The 27040-nt window shown below is 35.7% G+C and overlaps 1 protein-coding gene across 3 annotated transcripts in view; it reads left to right on the top strand.

The window, feature by feature from the left end:
• The window catches only part of LOC120628018 (protein madd-4), a 292600-nt gene that overhangs the window by 170450 nt on the left and 95110 nt on the right, over window positions 1–27040 (top strand). For all 3 annotated transcript variants that reach the window (XM_039898237.1, XM_039897428.1, XM_039896608.1), the window contains exons 6-7: window positions 12484–12666; window positions 16645–16761. In XM_039898237.1, coding sequence (XP_039754171.1) covers window positions 12484–12666; window positions 16645–16761 — 300 coding nt within the window. The remainder of the gene's footprint in view (window positions 1–12483; window positions 12667–16644; window positions 16762–27040) is intronic.

Below are 27040 nucleotides of genomic sequence, written 5' to 3'. Positions count from 1 at the left end.
GAAGTGGTATTGGGTGGAGCACGAAGCTCGGAGAAGGGATGGATATTGGGGTCCCAAAGTGCTGGTATGGGGACGCTGCACCGGTAAACGCAGCGTAGGTTGGCACCAACTTTCAAGGTACGCTTGTTTCCAGCGGCTCAGGACCGTGGAATGTGTGACTCTCTACAGAAGACATTCTGGTATGTTTTGATGGAGTGGAAAGTCGTGGACGTCAATCTGTTGAATGATGATTAAAATCAATTAATCTTAGCAGATGATCAGTGTTTAAGATATTTTACTATTTGAGTAAATTGCTTTTATCTAATTAAAAATCCCTATATTTAGTCAATCTCCAAGAACAGTTGATAGGTTCCTTAGTTAGAGCGTAAATTAAGGTTGAACAAACAGACACACTTTCACATTTATAGTATTAGTAAGAACTGCTACATTACAGGCATAATTACGTCAGAAAAAGGTTTCGTGAAAACAGGGATGAGATAAACCAGTGAGATAGTAACATAATATTAAATCAATGTATAAATCATACAAGTGTCAGCAATTTTTTTTAATTAACATATTCAACCCGTATAAAGTCTCCTTTAATATGGTGCTACGTCTATTAATTACTTAAAATAAACCATCGCCTTTAATAATCTAGCGCACCATCCAAAATGTTTGCTAGCGAGATAGTAATATATTAAATCAATATATTAAACATACAAGTGTCAGCAATTTTTTTTTATTAACATATTTAACCCGTATAAAGTCTCCTTTAATATGGTGCTACGTATATTAATTACTCAAAATAGACCATCGCTTTTAATAATCTAGCGCAGCATCCAAAATGTTTGTCCAAATCTCCCACTTGAGGCGGATAATAATGTGACTTAATCTCACGCTGAGACGCCACGCCACGCTCTAAGAACTAGCTTAAGCCTCCCTTCTTGATGTAATACATCTCCGTACAAAGCCTTCTTGCTTTACACTGTTTTTACTCGTCTGCGGATGGTTTATGACTTTAGAACTGCATGTATATGTATATGTCTAGGAGCGGTGATAACCTAGTTGTAGCCTTTTGAATCGACGGTTTACCTCTATCTCAATATTGGACCTACCTAACTGGATGGTGTACTCGTCTACAATTTCGAGTGCAGAGATCCCAACTATTACTGGGTGGAGTGGAACACGAGCGTTAAGACATAATATTCATCTTGCTCATGTTCATACGCTCTGTTAAAAGACTTTATTAAGGTCATTGAGTATCGTATTAAAGTCTCCCATGACCACATCTCTAGCAAACCGAAGTTGAGTGATGTACTCGCGGTTAATGTCGATGCCGAGCCCGTTTCGAGAAGCTTAAAGACGTCCTCCAATACAGCGGTAAACAGCTTCGTGGAGATCACATCTCCATGTCGCACTCCTCGCTGCAATTGGATCGGCCTCGTAGTCTGGCGTTTTCATACAAACACTTCAACACTTGGATCTACTGGTAGTCAATTCGGCATCTTTGCAGTGACCTTAATACAGCCTAGATTTCCTTCGAATCAAAGGCTTTCTCTTAGTCCACAAACGCTAAGCAAGCGGCCGGGTATATTCTTTAGTCTTCTGTATAATCTGCCGCTGCGTATGTATGTGGTCTATGGTACTAAAGCCCTTTCGGAAACCGGCTTGTTCGGGAGGCTGGAAGTCGTCGATCATATTAGATAACAACTTGTAAACATGGCTCAGCAGCGAGATGGGTCTGTAACACTCCAGCAAGGTACGGGCACCTTTTTTGAAGAACAGAACCACCACGCTCCTGTGCCATGCCTCTGCCTTAGTGAATGACGGAATTTAACAATCGTTGAACGACTTCAAGTATCGGTTTTCCACCCGCGTTCAGGAGTTCTGCTGTGATTCCGACATCAAGTGGGGCCTTGCTGTTCTTGAGTTGTTTGAGAGTAATACTAATCTGTGTATACCTCATCCACATCTTTGGTGAACTACGCCTAAACCATTCTTATTTTTGGAGGAATCCCGTGATGATGATGATAATCGGACCTCCCGAACTCTCAAACTCATCACAAAAGTTTTAGACCATTTTAGTAATGCTCATTACATATGTTATTTCAAAATAATACAAGAAAAGGTGAAGCTGTGCAGATATCGAAAACTTGACATTTTTTGTTATACTACTGGATGCCTGCCAACTGGCTTCTACGTAGAATTTCTGCTTTCTCGTGAGATAATTATAAACACTAAACGGTCAACATAAATCAGAAGCGGGAAGAAGACGGTTTATAAATTATTGTATCACCTTTTTCTGACAATTATCAAACAAATATCCTAAAACAGAAGATATTTAGGTAATTATTTAATTTAATAACTAACTCTCACGGTCACCTCTTGAATATTAATTGTTGTTTATTTAAAAATACATAATTCAAATGTTCTTGTATCGTCTTACCTAAACCAAATGTTACAACAAATGTTTAACATTATGAAGTTTACTTTGACAACTGTTAAAAGAAAAAACTATACTACAATACATAATCTTCGCCAACCTGCAACGGTTTGAGCAGCACACGCCAAGATTATTGGAAGATAGATTGCAATGTTTTTTCTAACTTACTTGACAATTTTTATTTGGCTTGTTTACAAATTATATTATATTCATAAATTGTAGCTATAATGCCCAATGTTAGTCCGGATGTTAACTCCGGATGTTGAAGGCACAGGGCTTAATTCAGAAAATGTGAAACGAGCGAGCCAGTCAACAGGTGTAAAATCGAAAACATTATCGAAAACATGAATGCGAATAAAAAGTCATCATCAGACTTTTCGGATCACTTTTAATACATGGCCTTCGTTAGGTAGTAAAAAGTTCACCGGGCCTTCAAATTGTATTATAAGTCTGATTCATTTATGTAATTGTGCGCAGATTTCGCAACGGAACCTCTTTTGAGGTGGATCCAAATAATACTGGTTAATCCCCCGTCAGAGCGCCAGGATGTAAGAAATGGCAAAACCCTCCCTTTATGATATATGTTCCGACAAAGCCTCTCTATGTACGCTTTATTTATGAACTTAAATGCTCATAATGTTTCTGTATAACACAGTATATATTCACGAAATGTTATATAACAGCTTTGGATAATCTTACGCTGAATCTTAATAACTTATAGTGGTTTTCCCCGAAGTAATACCTCTTATTGTAAGAAAAATCTTTTACATTAAAAGAGAATTATTTTCATACTTCTATTTGATGAATCAGTTCGAAACAAAACAGAATTTTTAACTCAAAAAAATTAATCACAGGAGAACAAAATTCAACCAATATCAAAATAATATCCTTATTAACGTTTGTAGCCTTTGCACGTTTTTTTTTATTGTTTAGTGTTGGTAAAACTACATTCTTTAATTAAGTTAAATAATACATTATTTAACTACATTGGTAAAACTACATACATTATTTAACTTAATCAAAGAATGTGGTTTTACCAACACTAAACAATAAAAAAAAAACGTGCACGTGTTTTACCAACACTACCAAGCTAAGCTACGTGTTTTCTGAACGCGCCATTTTTTTTTTGACTAGGATATGCTGATATGCCGTTACGTATTCCGGCAAAGAAACAGGCCTAATATTCGGGCGTTATATCAAAAAGGATAGGAATATAGGATTCACTTACCTAGAAGCGGTAAGAATACCAGCTAAAACCCAGTGCAACCCTCTACATTGTATGTGAAACCCCAACGGATCGCTCTTGGTAGGCGGTAGGCGCATTCGAAATTCGTGCCTTAACGCCTCATTCAAGATCTGTAAGGCTCATTATGCAGGAGCCAGTAAGTGAGCAACTCTACGCCCTCCAAAAACACCCTGGTCTAAATAAAAAGCCAAAAAAACTAATTTACTGATACGTAGGTAAGTATTTTATGAAAACGTGCTTCTTTTGGAACGTTATGAATTCTTCTTTTTAAATTGTTTTTATTCCTCAGCACTTGACTGCAATCTCACCTGATAGTAATTGATGATCTAGTCTACGATGGTAGCGGGCTAACCCGTTAGGGAGTATGGCAGTTGTATTTAACCAATACCCCTTATCGGTATCTACGCTACAACGGAACGATTTACGCTTAGCGGTCTTTGTTTGTAGGGTGGTAACTAGTCACGGCCGAATCCTCCCAACATACCAGACCAGAGAAAATTCGGAAATAATAAATTTCTAAATTGCCCTGCCGGGGGATCGAACCCTGGACTTCACACTTAAAACTACACATCTTCCAGGGAGGTGGACAATGGATTAGATTGAATCTACCCAATCAAACGAATGCCGGCCGCACAACAATTAAACTCGGGATGAAGTCTAAAACTCTTATATTATTAGACGTATATTATTAGACGTATACTAAAGGTCGTAACATAATGTTAAATTTAGTGGCCACACTCATAGACGCAACCCTTACATACCGTTATTTTAAGTAACTGATAAATTATGCGCTAAAACAAAATATCGTAAGAAAGAAAAAAGGAGTCTTTTTTTGCAAGGATATTATTCCTAAAATGAAGATAAATAATCAAATCACAATTTAAAAAAGAATTCGTCTAACTAATCCATTCAAATTCAAATCCATAAAGATCATTTAGTGAATTCCTTGAAAACCTAACTACAAGCTAACTCGGCATTGAAAAGTTCTAAAGACCTTAACTGTAAATTACAATTTGTAAGCCCTTACTTTGCTAAAGTTAAAGTTGCCGCTATCAATAGTAAACAAATTTAAAGTAATAGTCGATCGCAAACGAGGTGCAAACTTGGCTTTCAACCAACCAAAATGCCACGTGATTAATAGTGAATCCTTACCAAAGTTGACGTAACTTCTGTTACACCGAAGCGTATCAACAATCAAGGGCCGTAAAGCCATTATAACTTAGCCGGCTAAAAGTCTAGCGACAATACCTGCTTTGGTTATATTTCTAAATAATATTAAGTTTAGTATTAAAACATTCATGTTATCGACAAAAAGCGGTGATAGCCCAGTGGGTAGGACTTCGACTTCACTTTTAGGGGGAACAGTTTGAATCCCAGCACGCACCTCTAACTTTTCTAAGTTATGTGCATTCTAAGCAATAAAAATGTCACTTGCTTGCTTGCTTCAATGGTGAAGGACAACATCCTGAGGAAACCTGCATACCTGAGAGTTCTCCATAATGTTCTGAAAGGCGTGTGAAGTCCGCCAAACCGCACTGGGCCAGCGTGGTGGACTACGGCCCCCTTCTCTTTGTGGGCCGGTAATGAGTTGATATGATGATGACGATGAAGCAAAAATAATTGATGATGAAGTGGTCAAGTTAAGCAATTGGAACAAAAACCCTTATATTATTTTGTATTACTTAGTTTCAGCATGCCATTTGGAGCTGTTGCCAATTTCCGTAGCTGGACACAACAATTTTTCTGTAGACATAGAAACACATTATTGCTGTGTCTTGTGTCTACAGAAAAAGAAGTTATTTCCGCAGTGCCTTATTGTGAGTAATTATATATGTAACCATACGCTAAACGCTTACGCTTCGGTGTAATTGAAAACCAATATAAGTACTGGAAGTTTCACAAACTTGTTTTATTGGAAATCACATTGTTATAGTTACCGGTGCTAGTAGCATTACCATACTAAAATTACTTGGTTGGTTTCCTAGCCTGCTTTTAGGTTATTGTCAACTAACTATAGACTCAAGGTGCCATTCAATAACGTATTTCAAAGCAACCAAAATGTATATGTAGATATATTATTATGCTACAGCTCAGTCAAATTTTATCGGACTCCAAAAAAGAGGAAGTATCTCACGTGGCTTGTGGTTTTTGTTGCATTTTTTCATATTGTCGAAGCCGAGCTGATTCTGTTTTATTTTATTTAAAAGATTTACTTCAAATGGTTCTTCTGATAAACATAATCGTAGATACAACACGCGGATGACACGGACACCTAATGACTACATTTGTTTAACTATGGTCGCCTTTAGCGTGATGTTGAATGAATGAATGAATGAATACACCAAAGATAAAAACCTAACATAAGTACTATAAACTACTATAAACTACCTAACAAGTTAGCCCGCTACGAAGTGAGTCGAGTTGCAGTCGAGGACCGAGCTGTAGTAAATAAAAAAAACATCATGCTTGTCTTGGTGGAGAGTTCATAGCGAGAGAATCGATAATGATGTATTCCATAGTAAGTTAATAGACTTGTGTACGAAAAACAGTAAAGAATAGTGCGTTTCTTTAACTACTATAGTCGGAAAAATGTAATAGGCCCGTTTTGACATTTGTGCAAGACCATAGAATGTAACTTGGAACGAAACTGAAAGAAACAAAAAAATAAAAATCAATTACATACAGTGTTTTAAAAAATACGTAAATTTTTTTGGGACGTTAAATAATATGAAAGAATATATCGCGAGTATTCTTTTTGCGCTTACTTCATAGTAGCATGCAATTTATAATTGTTGCGAAACGTTCCGAAAACAGTTACGTTCTCAGTCTTTTTTTTTTTTTATACTAGAGCTGTAACCATTTTTTTACTGAATATCGAAATTAAATATTGTGTAGTTATCTTTACTGCAAAGAATGAGCTTGGTTCTCAAAATGAGTTCTAAATAATGAGTCTGAGATGATGTATCTGACCAAGCGGCACATGACTGAAGCGTCCCCGCGCGCACTGCGCAATTTTTCGTTCCTCATTTTGAAAGTTGACTGTGCGCTCGTTTAAGTTTGATATATATTGTTTACTATTACGTTAACTATGGCTCTTCTATTTTGGACATTAATTTAAACATAGTGATTTGACTCGATTTTTGTGTTTGTTGTTATATAGTACTAACTCTGTTTCAACATGTTGAAAAGTGGACGTATAATCAACAGCCAGTCACGCGTATTGTTTGTGAAGTTAAAGGAATACTTTGAACGAACGAACACTTTACAATACATAATAATATCAATCAAGTACTGATACAAACTTGAATTGATTTATCGTGAGTATCGAGTACAGAGTCTTATGGTTTCATAACTAGTTACGTCGCGATGACAAATGTCAAAACGGGCCTATTACATTTTTACGACTATAGTCCCACTGATTCGCTAACAAAATGATTTTAAAATATGTAGAATATATTACATTACCTAGATGCTGGAGTAAAATCATCAATATTCTTACGAAATTCACAAGAGAAAAGGTTTTTCATCTTCGCCTCGCATTCCCTCAGCTTAAATGAAAAGGCAGCTCTAATAAAACGACGATTACCAGGACCTTATAAAGAAAGAAGAGTAAAGCGAAATGTTCAAAATAAAATGGCCGGCAACGAAATCTCGTTGTAGAAACAAAGCATGCGCCAATCAGATTTGAAAGCGTCAGCAGTCAGTAAAGAGGAGGCAAATAACAATTCTTATTATCATTCAGAGCGCAAACCCACTTTGGTTAAACGTAGGATTACATGGCGGCCGGGTGACTCTTATTGGAGAGCTGGTGTTATTTGTGGAATGAGAGTTCGATGAATTTCAAATTGTCGAGAGAATTTCGTACCGGAAATAGCCGTGCTTACATAATATTATATTGGTTGGTAGCTTATAAGTGTTCAAAGTTTTGAACAACAGTTAAAAAAAATTGTGTTTAGTGATCTTCTAGAGATAGCAGCACTGAAACATGAGACCGACATGCGACATTGCAGTGTGTCTATTAGTACCTACTTAACTCTGTTTTTAAAATGGCGTAGTGAGATGCTATACTATTCAAGATTCATTTGAATGCGATTCAACATAATTAATAAAACTCAGACGTGTCTGTATACCTTCTTTAGTGGGGTTATAGTTGTAATACTGTTGATATTTACTTATTTTAACAGTAAAATAGGCAAGTGACTTTGTCAAAGTTTAAAGCGGTTTCATAAACTTACTCTATAAGAGAGACACACTTCTGCACAAACCGTGTATAGTATTTACATCAGTATAGGTGGAAGTGCTAGTAGTTCTTTATTATTACCGTATATACTATTATATTATTTACTAGCTGACCCGCGCAACTTCGTTTACATCAAATATAATTAAAATATTTTTAAACATTTCTATACCCGTCGTAACGTCTAAACGATAGGTCCAATTTGAATAATTTAAAAAGGAATTTGCAGGTACATAATCAATTTTAACTATAAACAATTTAGTTGGATAAAGATCTGATAGGAACGTCACCATCTTAAGATTGTTCCCGTGTTTTGATTGACAAATTATAACAAAAAGCGGTTATTTTGCCTTAACAGTTAGACATTTAGCCTCCCGGACTTTTAAAGTAATAATGATTACTTTAAATATGTCCATCGATCCAAACATACAAACATCCATCCATCCATACCTCCATACTTACAAACTTTCGTATTTATAATATAAGTAAGATGGTACACATGCATTCTATCGTTGTCCCATATGCCTTGCGACTCGCTTTTGACCATCTGTGAAGATTTATGTCCTTTATATCCGACAATTTTTGTCAGATCTTCATTAAAATTACACAACCCATGGTTGATAGTATACACTTTCAAATAAAAAAAGAATTATTTAAATCGGTTCAAATTTAACGGAGCTATGAAGTAAAATTGATAAAAAAATTCATCTCATTTCCCGGGAGAAGCTTATTGTTTATCGGAATAAAAAGTAGCCTATATGTTGACCCGGAATGTCAGCAACCACTATACCAAATTTTATTTAAATCCGTTCAATAGATTGCATGTGATGCTTGGACAGACAGACAGACAAAAATTAAATAAAAATCTGTATTGGACTCAGTAACGATTATAAAGCATCCCCCGGTCAAAATTTTCAAAATATATTAAATGTACAGAAATCTTCCAGTTACAGTTTTATTATTAGTATAGATTACTTTCACATTATAGTGTACGTTTATAAGGTAAAACTTTTACTTTAAACTAAAATAAAAAGCACGTATACATGTCATCTCCATCAGGTTTAAATACATGAGTAGCGTGACGTAAACAAGAGGCAAATAAATAGTAATAAGCACGCGGATAATAACCTGTAAATGTAGGGTTTTAATTATTTTGTGTTAAGCTGGGCTCAATTATAGAACAGTTATGCAAACTTTTATGGAACCGGCACACGCGACCCGACCTTGGCCCTACGTCATGTAATGAAAAACTGTACCATTTTCAGAGTGAAAGTAATAATTACATACGTATGCCGTATTTTTTTTTTTTTTTCTGTGGCTTTAGTATTTACTCTCTCTTACCGCGGTTTTGTCGTTATTTACTATATCTGTACATCTTTATTCTCTACTAATATTACAAACTTATTTTCACATTTATAATAGAGCTATGCAAAGTATCTAGTTCGAAAATAATTTCGAACTTAAATAATAGGTAGTATGTTTTGTTCATAGTACTGAAGTACCTTATCACAAAATTTCATCAAAATCTGTTCAGCCAATAAAACATTAAATAATATTACGAAAATGCACACATCGCGACCTAGCCTCACAGTAAGCGTAGTTTGTGTTATGGTTACTAAGGACGGCTGATGAATATTTTTTATGGATAATATACATAAATAATATTTGGACATCGGAAGAAATGTTCATCACACAAACAATTTCCAGTTTTGTGAATGGAACCAACAGTCTGGGACTCAGAAAACAAGGTCACTGGCCACTGCGCCAATCGGCCGTCAAAACTTGCACTTTCATTAAGCTTTCACGGTGATAATCAATATAAATAAAAAAAAACTCAATTGTGTGTAAGAGTGTTCAATGTAAACCAAATCTTACTGGTGTTGCTGAAAGAAAAATCTCACATATTGATTAAATTTGTAGGTGAATTAACGACATCACTTCTCTCTTCTCATCTTAGATCCGGGTATTTTAACTCATTATGTTTCCCAATGTTGCTGATTGCTTGAGCGGTTGCTGACTTGTCCGGAGGAACCTGAGTTCATAATTTCAGCTCGATACTACTCAATTGAATTTTGTTCTTCGAGGTTGAGACATCGGTTTGGGTACTTATGCCCGTTTTCACTATACCTAGGTACGACTAAAGCCTAATTATTTAGGCGATTTCTAAAAGAAGAAAACGTTTCACCGACTCTTAAAACATACTCAGTGAACTGTTGATGTTTGTTTACGAATCTCTTTAGATTAGGTGTTACTTTTGCAGGCATTGCCTTGGTCAAACAGGCATTACACGGCCTTTATACGAGGAGGTCATTAGCCTTATTACCGTCCCTCTGCTTTGCACCGAACATTTTTAGAGCTTAGATACGCCACGACACTCCAATGCGTCTTAGCAGGCTTTAAAAACTTCTTCTAGGTGCATGTTAGTGATAATCACAGTCTGGAATAGGTATGTCTACCAGGTCTTTAGTTCAATTTCAGCGTAGGCAAAAAGTAAAAAATGTATTTTGTCTTCCTAGAAAAAAAAATATAATTTTATAAATTATCATCATCATCATCATCATCACCATCAACCGCTAAGCTAAAAAATAACTCGTAAGGTCTTAGGTAGACCACTCTCACACACAGACAGTCACACTAACAGTCATCAGACCACTCTCCTTATCCATCTAGAACATTTATCAGATCATCATTATAATATCAACCCAGTACCGGCCCACTACAGAGCAGATGGTAACTGCCACCAGCAGGTACGAGTATGATTGCAGTCAAGGTCTAACTGTTAGTTAAAAAAAATGACCATATAGACAGCAATGACTTAACTGAACTTATTGTTTCTTCGTTTGACAAGGGAATTCTAAAAACATTTTTCATCGAGACTCTACGTTTATGCATTTTTCAGTACCAGCGCTCAGTGGCATTTGGACATCTTAAAATTCTTTTCAATCCTTGCATTCTATTGTAGTTTCTAGATACCAACAGAAATTCTCTTGACCTAGAATGTCGCCAGACATCTGCAACCTAGAATCCGTTGCAAAATACAAAATAGCTCCTCGTTATATTGTACTGAAAACCTTCTCATATTTATTATAATACTTATTTTGCTCGCGATTTCGTCCGCATACAATTTCGGTAAATAATATTTCTCCTCACAAACTTGTATTCGCTTCTACACTTTTAATTAAAGGTTGGTTTTGGAGAACATGCTCATTGAGGTCAATGTCACTATCTTCAAAACTAACTAACTATTACTGACTCACTACTGTTTCCTGTAAAACGATGAAAAAACTCTTAAACTGGAAGATTTGTTACAAACTAGCGTCTGCCCGCGACTTCGTCAGCGTGGTCTTCAGAATTGGTTCTAAAGCTTCACTCGTTAACAACTTTTAATCCTACCACGGGAACTGTTTGAGAGATCGGTATGGAAAGAACATGCCCCTTTCCATAGCATAGGCGACATGCATACGAAATTTTAAAGCTGTCTGCCCGCGGCTTAGCTCGAAAACAACTTTTATTATTCCCTCGGGAACTACTTAAGGGATAAAAGGTAGCCTATGTTCTTGCCAAATTTAATCCAAATCCGTTCAGCGGTTTTTGCGTGATTGAGTGAATTTACATTTATAATATTAGTATTTTATTTATATTAGGATTAGAATGGGAGCTTTATATTGATAAACAAACAAATAAGTTTACTAATTTCACCTTCACTAAACTATATTCAGAAGTAGATATGAGGTGGAAGGGGTTAAGATATATAAGGTGGAGCAAGAAAGTTTTTATACCTTTAAGCGAATTTTTCATTTAACAATTAGTCATTATAAAGTCAACATCACCTGAGGATTGTCTGGTATCGGTGCGAAGTGTGCATAGAGAGTAAGTACATTTCGGAAGATCTGTTTGATGTGGATCATAAAGATCGAAGAAGTTATAAATAACACAGTACAGAGTCTTTCTTCCACAAGTCCTTCACTATTCAGGCTGTTAAACTTTGGAATGCCTTACCTTTGGCTATAAGAGAGGCAAAATCTATCCAAATCTTTAAAAAACTTGTGAAAGATCACTTTTTGTCTCAATCATCTGATAACCCGTAATAGTTTACTGCTCCCTTCTTCTCTTTCTTCATTTTTTAATATTTATGTTTGAGGATAATTATTTATATTATTTATTTTGTTCATATTTAATTTATTATATTATTTTTAAGTAAATATCATTTCTACTTATACTGTTTATAATGGTAGTTATTTATTTGTCTTTAGTACAATATTTGTATCGTTTTATATGTATTATATATATTTATTTAATTAATGAAATATTTATTTTAGGGGTAAATGTATATATACACCACCTTATTATTTTCTGTAGTTTTTATCTTCACCATTGGTTGCCTGGAAGAAATCGCTATGAAGCGATCACAAAATTGTATACGTTGCTTTGTTATACTTTTTTTTTATGTACTTTTTTGGTGTGCAATAAAAGTATTTTCATTCATTCATAAAGATTTCCCTGCTTTACGCGGAATAGGTATCTATGGAGAATTAAGCTTGATTTTCAATCTGTAACTATTATAATCTTTTGTTACAGCCATGCCGCGGCAACATCTCCCTTCTAGAAGACGACATCTGGAGGGAGCAGCAATGTAGCGCTCATGACGACACGCCGTACGGTGGAGAGTTGTTCCACTGGCGAGCTCACAGGGATGACGACGAACCTTGCGCGCTCACCTGTCGAGGGACCCCACAGCATTCGGGACAAACTCCAGAAGCCGTAAGTACAAGCCATACAAGTTACATGTACAGTTTGATTGTACTTACCCCTCTTATTAAGATTGCCTCATAACTTTCTTCCTGATCAAAATAAAGTTTAACACATTACCGAACACAATGCGCCATCCTTAGAAAGTTTATTATTTTTAGTATCGAAATGTACTCTCACTCCTGTGTACAAGATAAATATGTATAGTGAGCCAAAACAACATTAATATACTCACTTAGATACATAAAGATTTTATTATTATTAAATTCTTTATTGCACACACAAAAACAAAATAAAAAAAGAAACAATAGATGAAATAAAAAAACTAGTTTATGTGTGCAAAGGCAGTCTTATCGCTTAAGCGAGTTTATGTAAAGATAGCGAAGACTATTGAAGGATAGCGTATTGAATGTAAGGATTGCGAACTGGATTCTACTACAGCTTCAACTTGCAATTTAGTTTTTGCACTTTTTGATGCATGCAGTCTTCGGGGTAATCACGAATTACCTTATACATTTTTATTCAAAAGTTCTTCTCGTAAATAAGCGGTTTTTAACTCAAATCATCAGTATCGTTTATAAAGGGCTTTCGTTAAGTCAATACTCTATTAAATCCACTGCTTCCAGATAACCAAAGGCGTAAAATGACGTCGCTATAAAGGCAAAGTAGGCGGTAGTGTATGACTATCACTATACGATATAAACGTATACTTATCTTTACTCAGAATGAGATGGCCATTATATTTCTTGTTTTTAAATAAAAAGCATTAAGTGACTTCTTACTACTCAAACAGAAGCAGTAAGAACTCGGTGGGGCTTTTTAATTTGTATTTGAATAGAATAAAAAATATACCGCACTGCTATCAAAATAAGACAACTCGAGTTCGCCCGAAACACTTCATGTTTTAATGACGTCAAAGGAACACTAGAGAAAGTAAATATTTCATAGCCATTACCGACCGATCTCCTCCGGCAAAAGAAAAACTTGTTACAATTTTTTCAAATTAAAAGCAAAAGCAGCGCTACGAGTTCTGCTGCTTCTATATAATTACCTAGTTGTAAATGTATATTTTTAACACTGACACTTGTTTTTCACTTTTTTTACTTTAATATTACATTACAATTATTGTTCCATTGATAGAAAACATTCATTCCGCTTTTATTTTAAAAAAAATTTCAATTGTAAGTTATTGTTGTTAATAATGGATACACATATGTATGATCGCTTTGTAAGTGCCTGTGATAGGCCAACAGGAATTTTTGAGTATGATTTTTTACAATTTGATGTACTACTACTAACTTTTAAAGAACCAAATGTCGTCAAGACTATTAAACTGTTAAGAATGCAATGGGTATGGCATGTGCAATGCATGGAAGCCACGAGAGCCCCAAAGAGGTAGATGGAGGGCACTTTTGAGGGGCGTAGAGACCGAGGACGACCACCCCTAGGTCGACTACCGGTGCAGTGATGGAGTTGACAAGGATATGAGGGTTCTGGGAGTTCGGAGCTGGAAAGAAACAGCTTCTGACCGCCTCAGATGGAGAAATATGCTTGACCAAGCCAAGGCCTACCCAGGGCCGTAGAGCTTTGATGTTGATGATGATTAATGAGTTACTTCCGAACTTCTTCTCGGTAGAATCTGCCTCCCTAACCTGTGGTCAAAACTGATTGACTTGACATCTCGAAAGTACTGAATATTATCTTTTGTTTCGTATCTAAATTAATTTTTAGAATTTTTTTCCACGTTAAAAACTATAGGTACGTTATTCATCATCATCGTATCAACCCATTACCGGCACAGGTCTCCTTTCGAAAATAAAGGGGGTTAAGTTCGTAGTCCACCACGCTGGCTTTGATGGACTCCACACATCTTTAAGAACATTATGGAGAACTCTCAGGCATGCAGGTCTCCTCAAGATATTTTCCTTCAACGTTAAAGCAAGTTATGTTTAAAAAGCTTAAAACTTACATAACATATGAAATAGCGTACTGGGATTCGAATTCGGCTCCCCGAAAGTGAAGTCAAACCTCCTACCCACTGGGCTATCACCGCTTCTGTACTTTATTACTAAAATAAAAATTATGATTAGTGCTAACTGAATCAAATAACTACTTATTTATGTAGAAACAGAAAAACTATAAACGCGCAACTTACTTGCTCAAAAGTTTTCTTTTGAGTAAAGTGCGGTGGTTGAAATATTTTACCTCTATAATTAGTGTCCTTTTTTATTTTACGAGAGATACTTCTTCTGAAGATTTTAAACTAAGATTTTCGCGTTAAAAATAGAATAACTTCTCCTAGTAAAGTAAGTTGAATGAATAAATCTACTTTAGCTGAGATATATCTACCGTGGAAAATTAACTAAATCCCATTGTAGCAATATTATTAAGGTAAGATACATGGACCGTGCGGCGGTAGCTAAATCACTTTGCGGTACATCTTTGCAGCTAGGCTGATCACTAGTCACGGCCAAAGCCAGACTCTTCTAGGGATACCCATTGATTTCTGCTCGAAGAAGATAACGCCAGTACGGACAACTACGTATTAGGAATGCCTACTTTCCATATGCTTACTTGAGGGCATGGTACCCCAAACGCTTTTGGTCTTTGTATGGCTATATATAGCCGTATAGCCATGAATAAAATGTTTGTTATCTGTAGAGTCCATGGAGTCAGAGTCTCAAACGCTAGCGCCACCAAAACGTAGTCCTTATTGGATAGAAGCAGGCGTTAATTTGCGGAATTCCATTATATATTATAAGACCATTATTCATTGTAACGTCAACATCTCCTGACGATGCTCCGGTGCTGGAGTGAAACGTGCATTGTGGGTATATTGCCCAAGAGTGGTGGAGACGTGTGGTGTATAAAGATTGAAGAAATTATAAATTTTACCTACCGATTCTCCTGCTTTTCGCGGAGTGTAGCAAATTAAGCTTAATTTGCTATACTCCGTACTAAAAATTAAGTATTTGCGACTCTTAAGCATTGAGCTTAAGCAGAGCAGATTTGGAAATTATTGCTTTTCGCCCGTTCTTTGGCCCTGGTACAGAGATGACGCCAACATAGTTTGCATACATACCAGGGTACGCCCCATCAAAAACGGTACTATGGTCTCTTGTCGGTGTCCCTGAAAAAACCTGATGGATTAATTTATGAGACAGACAACAAAATTCTTCAATTACTGCTTTGGCTGGTGAAAACTGGCTTGTAAGAGCACAAAACAGAGCTGAATAGCAGAAAATGGGGACGGCCTTTACCCACAAGGGTAAGCAAAGCAAGGGTGGTTGCATAAACCAATTAAAAAAAATATATTTAATGAAACAAATTTGAACAAAATATAATTAATAATAAAAATAAATAAATATACTACGACAATACACATAGCCATCAAGCCCTAATATAAGGCTGTGTTATGGGTACAAAGATAGCTAAAGAATATTTATTGATGAATATAATACACATAAATGCTTTTAATATTCAATTAAACACCCAGACAAAAAAACGTTCATGTTCATCACACAAACTTTTCCAGTTGTGGGAATCGAACCCACGGCCTTGCACTCAGAAAGCAGGGTAGCTGCCCACTGCGCCAACCGGCTGTCGAAATATTCTTATTTATTTTTTCTGTTTATTATGTTCTTTTTGTTTTTTTTTTTGTACTTGTCAACCAATCTGTATAAAAGAAAGTTGTGTTAGTTACACCAGTTATAACTCAAGAACGGCTGGACCTATTTTTATGATATTTGGTTTTTTGGATTTCTCTTAGACCGGAATAGGATAATACGCAGATATATTCAGTATACCGTGGTACAATCCACGTTTTATATAAAAGTTACTTGCAGTTCCATATTGTTCGCGACCGGTAGCTAATTGTAGTACAAAGTATTCAAGCATTATTAAAAAAATATATAAATACTTTTTAGTTGTTTATCATAAATTTGCAAAATCGGTTTATTTTTATTAAAAAAATTACAATCTTATTCACAGACTGCTTCCTTGGACGAAGACGAGCGAGTAGTTGTGGCAGTCCTCGCGGCGCGGGTTTCTGACGGCACGCGCTGCCGACCCAGCAGCCTAGACATGTGTATTGATGGACGGTGTCAGGTAAGACCTTATCGCCATCATAATCTTCAGTTGATTGGTGTCCTACGCAGTGGCGTGCATAGAGGGTATGCACAGGCTATGCAAATGATATAAAATTAAGAAAATCTCCTGTACCAGTTATAAATACTTAAGGGTAGGCTGTTTATAACTCTTACAATGCCTATCCTTAAGTTTTTTATAACTCGTACTGAAGATTTTCGTAATTTTATATCATCTGTATACCCTGTGCATACCCTCTATGCACGCCACTGGACCTACGTGCTTCTGGTATAGTTTTAAAGCCTTTGCCACTGACTCGTCGCCGATTGGACACCAACTCCACTTTAATTACAGGATGGAAAAGTGAGCTTTAGGTCATGAGGCTGTGGCAGTTTCCACGTTAACTTCATCAGAATCCGTCCATTAATTTTATTATAAGGAGGTTTTAGGACTCACGTGTGATTGTGGAATGAAAAGGAGCTTTTGAAAACACAATTTGCAAAGAATAACACAACAACTCGTTGCTCTTTAATTGTTCGTGGAAGACAGTTTCATATTTAAATATTATACTTTGGATTATTGTTTTGCCATTTCTATGTAAAATATGCTACTCGGCATGGACATCAATAAGGTTGAGCCGGTAGTGAAAATTCACAAAAATATGTTAAATAAATCGTGAGTGAGTCGTCTCCATGCATCCACGTTACGTGCTTACGTTACGTCCTTCATAAAATATTCACAGGCGAGCTTGGAAATATTATTTCAAAATCCGCGTCGGCCTTATCAGGTGAAAATGTTAATGTAAAATCCTGTTTGCAACACTGATGAACGTGTCTGCTTTTTTATTATTTCGTTTGAGACTGCAAGCACATGTTGTTTAATCATTTCTGCTTTTTAATTTAATACACTACACGTTATTGAGAGATTTTCCTTGAGAGCCCTTGACAGCGATCTCAAGTGATGGTACGAGTAGGTAAGTCATAGTGCAGTCTTAGATAGTAGCAGGCTAAACTGTGTAACGGTAACAAGATATTACTGCCATAGAGATATAGCAATTATACCTTGTCGGTTTTTATGCGGCATCGTACCGGGTCGCTAAATTGCTTGGCGGCACGTATTTATCGGCAAGGCCATTGCCAAATCCTCCCATCAAACCTGACAAGGCAAAACTCTGAAATTATAAATTCCCCCATGCAAATTCCAATTCAAATTCAAAATTCTTTATTCATGTAGGCCTATCACAGGTACTTATGAAGCGTTCATACATACATGTTTACATAATTGCAAGGGGATGGTGATAACTTCGTTCGCCAACTTAAATTTTTAAGCTACGAGGGTTCCAAACGCGCCCTGGTCTAAGAAGAGCCCACAACAAACTTAAAATTCTACTTGATAAATAATATCTCAGTATAAGTCGTTTCCAGTAAACGATGATCTTTGTTTAAGTAGTATGTTTTGCTCGGTAATATTTGTTCAACTACCCGATTGTACGAACATTTTCTTTTAGCTGCATTAAGTTATGCTTTATAGATTTATATGTACCTTCTATAGTGTACGCTCGCAACATGTTTTAGTTTTAAGTTTAATGTTTTCTCAACTAAGCAATTTTTTTGTAATTCTTTTGAGAAATAAAGATCTTAAGCCATAACTCAGTCACAAAAAGCTATACTGCTAATAAAAGAGCTCCACTCTACTATGACGGAGGAGGCCTATACTGAGCAGTGGGACTTTAATGAACTGCGAATGATAATGATAGATACGTGTCAGAGTTAGAAGAGAGAAACTAAATGATTCACTTACACCCTAACTTTTGCGTAAGGCAATTTACATACCGGGCAGGCAACCAGCGACAGCGCGCCGGTTAATTCCATTACAATTAGTCGTTCGCGACACAACATGCTAACGTTCTTCTTGCTTTACTTTTAAATTACTGCTTTGTTCAACTCGGTTATTGTACTGCATTTTGGTTATTCTTCCCATTTTAAGTATTTTGAGGAGTTTTTTGCTTAAGATTTGTGGTAAACTACCAAAGATAGTGTTCTTCGGGGCGTCCATAAATAACGTGAGGTGTTTTTTTTAATTTTCTGTTCCTCCCTCCCCCCTGGTGAGATGTCGTGAGATTTCAATCAACCCGCTGCCCCTTCCCCTAATCTCACGTGAGATTTTTCGAAATGTGGGTTTCTTACGTAAACGCGTTGGATTGTTATTGTAAAAAGACCAATGGACCAAAATAGTATATTTTTTTTGATTCAATCAGAAAAAAAATTCGTGATATTTGCCCCTTCTATCTCCAACGTAAGATTAGATGAGATTTGACTCAACCCCTTCCCTCCCTTAACCATATCACGTATTTTATAAACGCCCCCTTAGAGATTTTATCGCAGATGTATTCGTTTACCTTATACTCCTTGGCTGGACAGGTTATTTTGGATGGAATTTGTTTGCGTGATAATAACGTGGTTATTAGAACATTGGGTGTTCTAATTTTGGCAATAAGCTAACTGTTTACGAATCTTTAATAGAGAATTTAAAGCATATGATAAGCAAGTATTACTTTATCATTGGATATTATGGATACGTAGCATGGGATAATAATTGCATATTTCCATATAGAAACTATATTTATATTACAGAAAAGGGCTGTGCGATCTATATATGAACTTAGAAAACGCGTATCCCTCCTTGCCAGATTTAAAGAAATAGGTATACTTAGGTAGATTCGCAATACATTTATAATAAAACTAGCTGATACCCGCGACTAAAATCGCGTGGATTAATGTTTTTTATTTCCTTAATTATTTTTTATTTAATTATGGTTAATCTTACCACGGGAACTATTTTAGAGATCGGTACACAAATAACATGTCCTTTTCCATAGCATAGGTGACATGCATACCAAATTTCAAAGCTGTCTGTCCGTGGATTAGCTTTTCAATTTTAAATTTTTCCTCGGAAACTACTTAAGGAATCGGGATAATAGGTAACATATGTTCTTTTCCATGTCAAAAGCTACAAGCATGGCAAATTTCGTCCAAATCCGTTCAGCCGATTTTGCGTGATTGAGTAACTGACATCCACAGTTTCACATTTATATTAGTAGGATATATAATATATAGTAGGATAATCTTTAGTAATTATAAATAATTACAAACAGTAAATAAATAATTCACATTTTGCGTCACACAACTCAAATAATGTTTTTTGTTTTCCACGGTCATAATTACTGGCCCTATAATGTATTGTGTAATCAATTATTTAACCTTCCTGAAGAATTTGGCTATAAATTGCAAAAAAGATTTTACAAATTATCTGTACATATTATAAGTATAGATAACAATGGAAACAGTAATCGCGATTCGTATGTTAAGTAAAAAAAACTTCAATATACGAACTAATGGAAATACCAATATAATTAAACTACTAAGCGGGGAGCGAAAAATTAAATTCCCCACTTCTATTTAAGACGGAGGACTTAATGGATTTGCATACTGGGCAGGAGACGGCGACGAATTTGATTATAATTACCAACTTCAAATGTTCATCTAGCTGGGAAGTTTGCAAGTATACCGCTTTACCGAACTCCTTTTAATTCAGGCATATTAAATACTGGCTGCGCCCTGCGGTGTTACCCGTGTAAGTCTGTACAAGTAACTTTTTTTATTAGAATTACGTAGACAGATTTTTTTCTACGTTTATAGCATGAATGAAATATATATGTGTGTGTGTGTGTGTGTGTGTGTGTGTGTGTGTGTGTGTGTGTGTGTGTGTGTGTGTGTGTGTGGCATCGCTCCCGAACGCATAAACTAATTTTAAATGTGTTTTTCACAACTCCATCAATATGTTGTATAAAATTGACCGCTAGTGTCGGGGGTTTTAAATTTTTTAATAAATATACTAAAACGACGTAAAAACGACTGAAAATCACAGCACATTTATCAGGTTATTTGGTCGTATTTACAATAGATAAATTTATGGGTCTTTCAACTTTTTTTAAGATCCACTAAAGCCCAATATTTTTGTGATACATAGTATTTACGCATAACAGTTCATTTAGGCAGCGCACGCGGGTTAAAAAGTTAGGTAACAAATTTGCTTCCGATTTTTTTGATGGACACCAAATTTTTCAGGCAGAAATTTTATTTTACTTACTGAAATTTAAAATAACTTATTTAATTTCTGGATAGCCTTTTATTCGTAAAAACATATTAAAATGACTCCAGCAGTTTCAGAGCCTATTCGGTAAAACAAAAAAAACGGTCAAGAAACGACAAAAAAAATTTTTTCTCACCTCTACCAGCAAATTGTGCCTAAAGGCAAATTTATTTTTATTTTTTAGCTAAACCGAACTTTAATAATGAAAATAAAATTATAAAATGAACGCCTTGAAAAATATTGTCAGTCTAATTTCTCTCTCCTAATTAACCTCCGCTTATTGAAAATAACGAAGGAAATACGATTCAAAGACGGGAAAACCAATATGATGTCGATATTTGTATACTTTTTCTTTCTTACATAGTATGTTCCATTTTGGGAGATACTTATCTAATTTTATTCTTTGTTATCTAATCACTCTAGCGACGTGCCACTTGACTGATTTCGAACATCCCTCCGACATTCCGTCACTCATGATGGTTCTTAAATAGTTCGGAATTTTAATTTGTGTATTTGTGACAGCGGTATTTTTCCCACTCCACAGCACGCGAACTTATCAAGAGTTTATTACAATTTACACGATCTTTTTTTTTTCAAATATTCTACAATAACATTGTTTCTTCACGACAAGAATCTAAGCAAACATTCTCTAAGAAAGACATTATTTTAACAGTGGATGTCCATCTATCATGATTTATGATGATGCTCCCAGTTTTGTTAATTATAATAATGTACTTAAATTTATTAAAAAACCACCCTCCAAGTGGTTTTTCCTTTTCAAATTCTCTTAATTAACAAACATTTTGCAGGAAAAAATCCTTGTTATTATCACTTGTTTTCTTAAAACAGCCTTTTCCTCGACCTTATTTAACGCTACTAATGGATCATGAAGCGATGAAGCGGTGATAGCGCATTGGGTAGCAGCTCGACTGCACTTTTGGGGGGCCGAGTTCAAATTCCAGCATGCACTTTTTTTAGTTATATGCGTTTTAAGTAATTAATATATCACTGCATGCCTGAGACCTCTACACAATGTTTTAAAGGTGTGTGGAGTCCACCAATCCGCACTGGGCCTTAACCCCTTTTCATTGTGGGAGCAGACCCTTGCTCTGTAATGGGTTGATGTGATGATGATGATGATTGAAAAGCTAACTTGATCAAAACAATGGGTCATTTCGACTTTAATAATACCAGACTTCTTTTCTTTATGTACAAGTCTTAAGTGTTGTATACCCATGTTGGGACATAACCTGGTTCTTAATTTAGCTTCTTTTTTTTTGGTTCCAAAAGTAAAGTAATGTTATGGTTAAGTATCAACGTTCCGTAGTACTACTTTGAAAAATCATATCACTATTAAAAAATGCATAGACAATCAAAAATGGATAAATAAGCCAATGGGCGACAACCGAAATGTTGGGAAAAATTAAAAGAACTGAGGATCAATAATGGATAAGAAATGCTGGGAAAAATTAAAAGAACTGAGGATCAATAATGGACAAGAAGGTTTATTTACATAACCACCTTGGTCATAGACAAAGGTAATCTGATCTTTTCTATCTAGTTAGTAAGTTAAACACAACTAAGCAACGGAGAAATAGCCGTTGTCACTTTACAATATTTTGCAGTCTGTGGCGCCGCAGTAGTGAAGACACTGTTAATTTATATCTGAGAACAATGAAAACAAAAAATTATCGGCACGACAGCTCAGCGGTTGTACACTGAATACATTTTCTGAATAAGATGTCCACCGATTAACATTATTAAACCGCTTATTCCAAGAAAGTATTACCACAAAAAGCGTAACGTTTATAAAATTTGTCCAAATTAGTGCGCTATCGTCGGTAATGAAAATTCTGTAGTAGTTGATTTTACTTGTCCATTAATGTAATCTAATTTTAATAGAGCCAGTAATAACCTGCATTTTTCAGTCATATTGTATGTTGTACATTTATTTCTATTCTTCTACAAGTTAGCCCTTGACTGCAATCTCACCTGGTGGTAAGTGATGAAGCAGTCTGAGATAGTAGCAGCCTAACCTGTCAGGGAGTATGGTAGTCATACCCCTAATCGTTTTCTACGCGACATCGCACCGGAACACTAAATCGCTTAGCGGTACGTCTTTTGTCGGTAGGGTGGTAACTACCCATGGCAAAAACCTCCCACCAGACCATACCAGAGAAAATTCAATGAAAATTGAATTCCCAAATTGAATCAAACCCGGGACCCGGAGCGCCAGGGAGGTCGGTAAAAACAAGTGAATAAAAAAAAGTGTTAAAAATCATCTGAATCAAGGGATAAGGTGTAATCATCTATATATATAAAAAAGAAAGTGTGTAGGTATGTTCCGTATAGGCTCGGCTGGACCGATATCAATGAAACTTTCAGGGAATCTCCGGATTGACCTGGCGTGTAATACTGTAAAGTTTGGTGACGATCGGAGCACTCCTATTTTTGAACTGTCAAACTGTCAAATACAGCTTTTATTTACTGTGATGATGTTCTATTGTTGGGTGTACATGGGTGTAGATAATGATCTTCACCCGCTCGAGAAGAGAATAGAAGAGAATGAATACGGAGAGAAATAAATGATTTAATATATTATGAGACTTAAATTACAAATTTTATGATGTAAGTTTATTGGTTTTAAATAAAATAAAGCAAAATCTAGCCCGGCGAAGCGGGCTGGGTACGCTAGTGATTCATACATTTAGAGATGAAACTTTGTTGCATTTAATGATCGAAATCAAAGAAGAGTTTTATAGGAAAAACAAAACTCGAAGTGTTCAAAATATCCGGCCAGGCCTTTATTTTGTTCACAGTTACTTCAAGGTAACAGGTAAACCGTTTCCAGGGTATTTTTTGCTAAGCACAAAGAAGCGTGTTCCACGAAAAAGTTAACTCTAATTTTTAAATTCAACAACAAGCTTAATTATTTAAGGCACTTAATTTTTACGATTTTACCAGCGGAACGAAGATTTATCAACATTTCGAAATACGAAAAGTTTTTTGGATGAAAGGAAATTTAAATTGAAACGCAATATTATGATATTTGCAACCTCATCGAAGGTTTTAATTCAATCTCGCCACTTTGAAGAGCGTCTTTTGAAACCGCCCGTTTCACTCAAGCGAGCTCTCAAAGAAATATTTTAATATACTCACAGCTCTTGAGACGGAGAAGCTTTTTACGCACGATGGAACGAACACGGGTGCGTTTTGGGTTTTGCTTGGATGGTGTGAGTTGCTTTGAAATTGGATGACAATATAGAATTCCTTGGAAATGGGCGAGCACGGAGATTTCGATAAAATAGGACTTAAATAAATCGGGCGGAATGTCCTAACAACGCCTTCTTTAGCTTAGTTTCATTTTAGGATTAACGGACGGCAAAGTCACAAATTTAATTTTATGTAAGAGGAAATTGGTATAGGCCACATTGTTTATTATCTTGCTTACTTTTTGGAACCCATCTACGAGCTATACAAGGCTTTTTTAAATTCCATTTTGATTTCTGAAAGGAGTTACGTCACAAAAGCCATTCATCGACTTACTAACAATATCGTGAAAGTGAAATTATTAAAGTGTGTGCACCCCTACCAAATTATGCAAAAATCAAAACTCAATTTTGCTAAGAGAACCTTTAATTTTTAGCATTATGGAAAGTTTTACCGTGCACTACAAGGTAAACTTCTACTAAGACTGCAGTCATTACGGTACGATCATATTATAGTACGATGATGTTAGAGATATGACAGTTATATTAAATCCATACCCCTATGGTTTGTACGGTTAGTACACAACATTATACTGGAACGTTAAATCGCTTGGTGGCACGTCTTTCTCTGTAGAGTGGTAACTAGCCACCGTCGAAGCCTCCCTCGAGATAAACGATGATGGTAGAGCCAAGTAAAAGACAACAACAAAGTTCAGAGCCGCTAGCACAGGTAGGCGACAGAAATTATATCCCCCAATTACATCCTCTGACATGGGATAAAATTAACATTACCCTACTGCCAAATATTATGAAAATTAAGCTTAATTTGCTATACTCCGCGAAAAGCAGGAGAATCTGTATCGTGTAATTTATAATTTTTAAAATCCTTATATTCCACACCAAACAGATCTTCGGCAATTGACCCTCTACGCACGTTTAGCTCCGAAACATCCTCAGGATATGTTGACTTTACAACGAATAATTGTTAAGTCAACTGCCATAGCAAAGCAAAGAACAAGAGAAGTTCACCGTTTACACGCATGTTATTTGGATATTATTTCCACTATTCTTATATGGGAGAAGATACAATATTATCCTTTTTCTCGGAGAAAAAATTATCTTAGCCGGATTCGACAAACGCCTCAGCTGTGTGTCCAGAACAACTCGCTTGTTCACTTCCAATTCTAACGCGGTTCTATAGAGACTCGTCCTCCATAGCTATGGTTTTGATCTGTATTGAGTCCGCTCCGAGTGGTCCTTTGTTTGTGCACAAATGAAGGCGCGAAATACATTGCTATTGGCATTCATTAATTAATGCCGACGCAATGAATAAATACACTCAGTGAAACAACAGCACTTGAGTAAATCTTGCCTTTGCCAGGAACAATCATTCAAGTATTCTGGGGTGATGCGGTGATAGCCTAGTAGTCGACTTTGCCTTCACTTTAGGAGGGCTGAGTTCGAATCCCAGCACGCACCTCTAACTTTTGTAAGCTATGGACATATCAAGAAATTAAAATATTGCTTTTTTTATTATTCCACTATAAATTAGCCCTTGACTGCAATCTTACCATGTGGTAAGTGACGATGCAGTAACTAGCCACGGCCAAAGCCTCCCAACAGACTATAATAGAGATAATTCAGAAATCATAAATTCTAAAATCGGCCTGGAATCAAACTCGGGACCTCCTACTTATATAATATCCTTCACTTCGTCTTCGTCATAGATGGCAGTATTTATTTATTTATTTAGGAAAACCAACCGCTAATACCTTTTTTTTTCTTGTCCAAGTTTTTATGTTGCGAGCTAAGTGACTGTTCAGCTTATTACAGGTTTTCACAACGTTTACAAATAATTTCAAAATTAATTACATTTTATATATAACTGCATTACAAAATAAATGTCTAAAAATATTTTACTAATTAAATAATAAAATAATATATAAATATAAATAGAATCAAAATTTAAATTCAAATTAAATAAAAAAAAAAAAATTAACATCAATGTCCAGGTTTAAGCTTATTAAATTTTGAATATTTGATAACATAAGAAGTCAAGTATTTATTTTATTTTTATCTTGAAATGTCAGATAGAACAATTAAAAGTGTCAATAAAGTATAGATACGTACATCCCACGAAAGTTTTGTATTTAAAGTTATTATAAGTTTAACCAGATTGGAGTAATAATTATCACCCAAGCTTTTGAGAAACCCAATTTTTAGAATGTACGCGTTTATCACACATATATATATATGATTGATTGTATAATGAACATTTACATGTTACGTAATGTATGTTACTAGAAAACTAAAATCGTGGTAAGTTTGCAATAAACCCAGCGCGATTGTAAACTTACGAAACGGATAGATAACAACATGTCACAATATTTTCAACACATAGATTTCCGGGCTTATCGATACTTATGTTCATCACCATCATCATATCAACCCATAACCGGACACGGGTCTCCTCCCACAATGAGAAGGGGTTAAGGCCGTAGTCCACCACGCTGGCCCAGTGCGGATTGGTAGACTTCACACACCTTTGAGAACATTTTGGAAAACTTTCAGGTATGCAGGTTTCCTGATGATGTTTCCCGTCACCATACTTAGGTTAAATTATTGTATCTATTCGAGGATGACAAGAAAGTAAGTAGATATATATTTAGTTAATAACTAGCGGACCCGCGCGCGAATATCGACTTCAAAAAACAGTCGTATTTTGTCGCGGACTGTTTCATAGAACTTTAAAGAAACACTTCCGATATACTTAGTACATACTGCCGTCGTTTGACGTAACGTTTACCGTTCACGCTTTGCACGCATTAGAAACTCTCAAAAAGGATATTTTTGCAGTTTTTGCAACATTTCTCATTAATGATAGTAGCCATTGGTAGCATGATGTTAATAATATAACTGTTACTACCAATCCAAAAAAA

This window comes from Pararge aegeria, chromosome 1 (genome assembly GCF_905163445.1).
Source record: "Pararge aegeria chromosome 1, ilParAegt1.1, whole genome shotgun sequence".
NCBI lineage: Eukaryota > Metazoa > Arthropoda > Insecta > Lepidoptera > Nymphalidae > Pararge > Pararge aegeria.
This window is presented reverse-complemented; position numbering and strand designations above follow the sequence as displayed.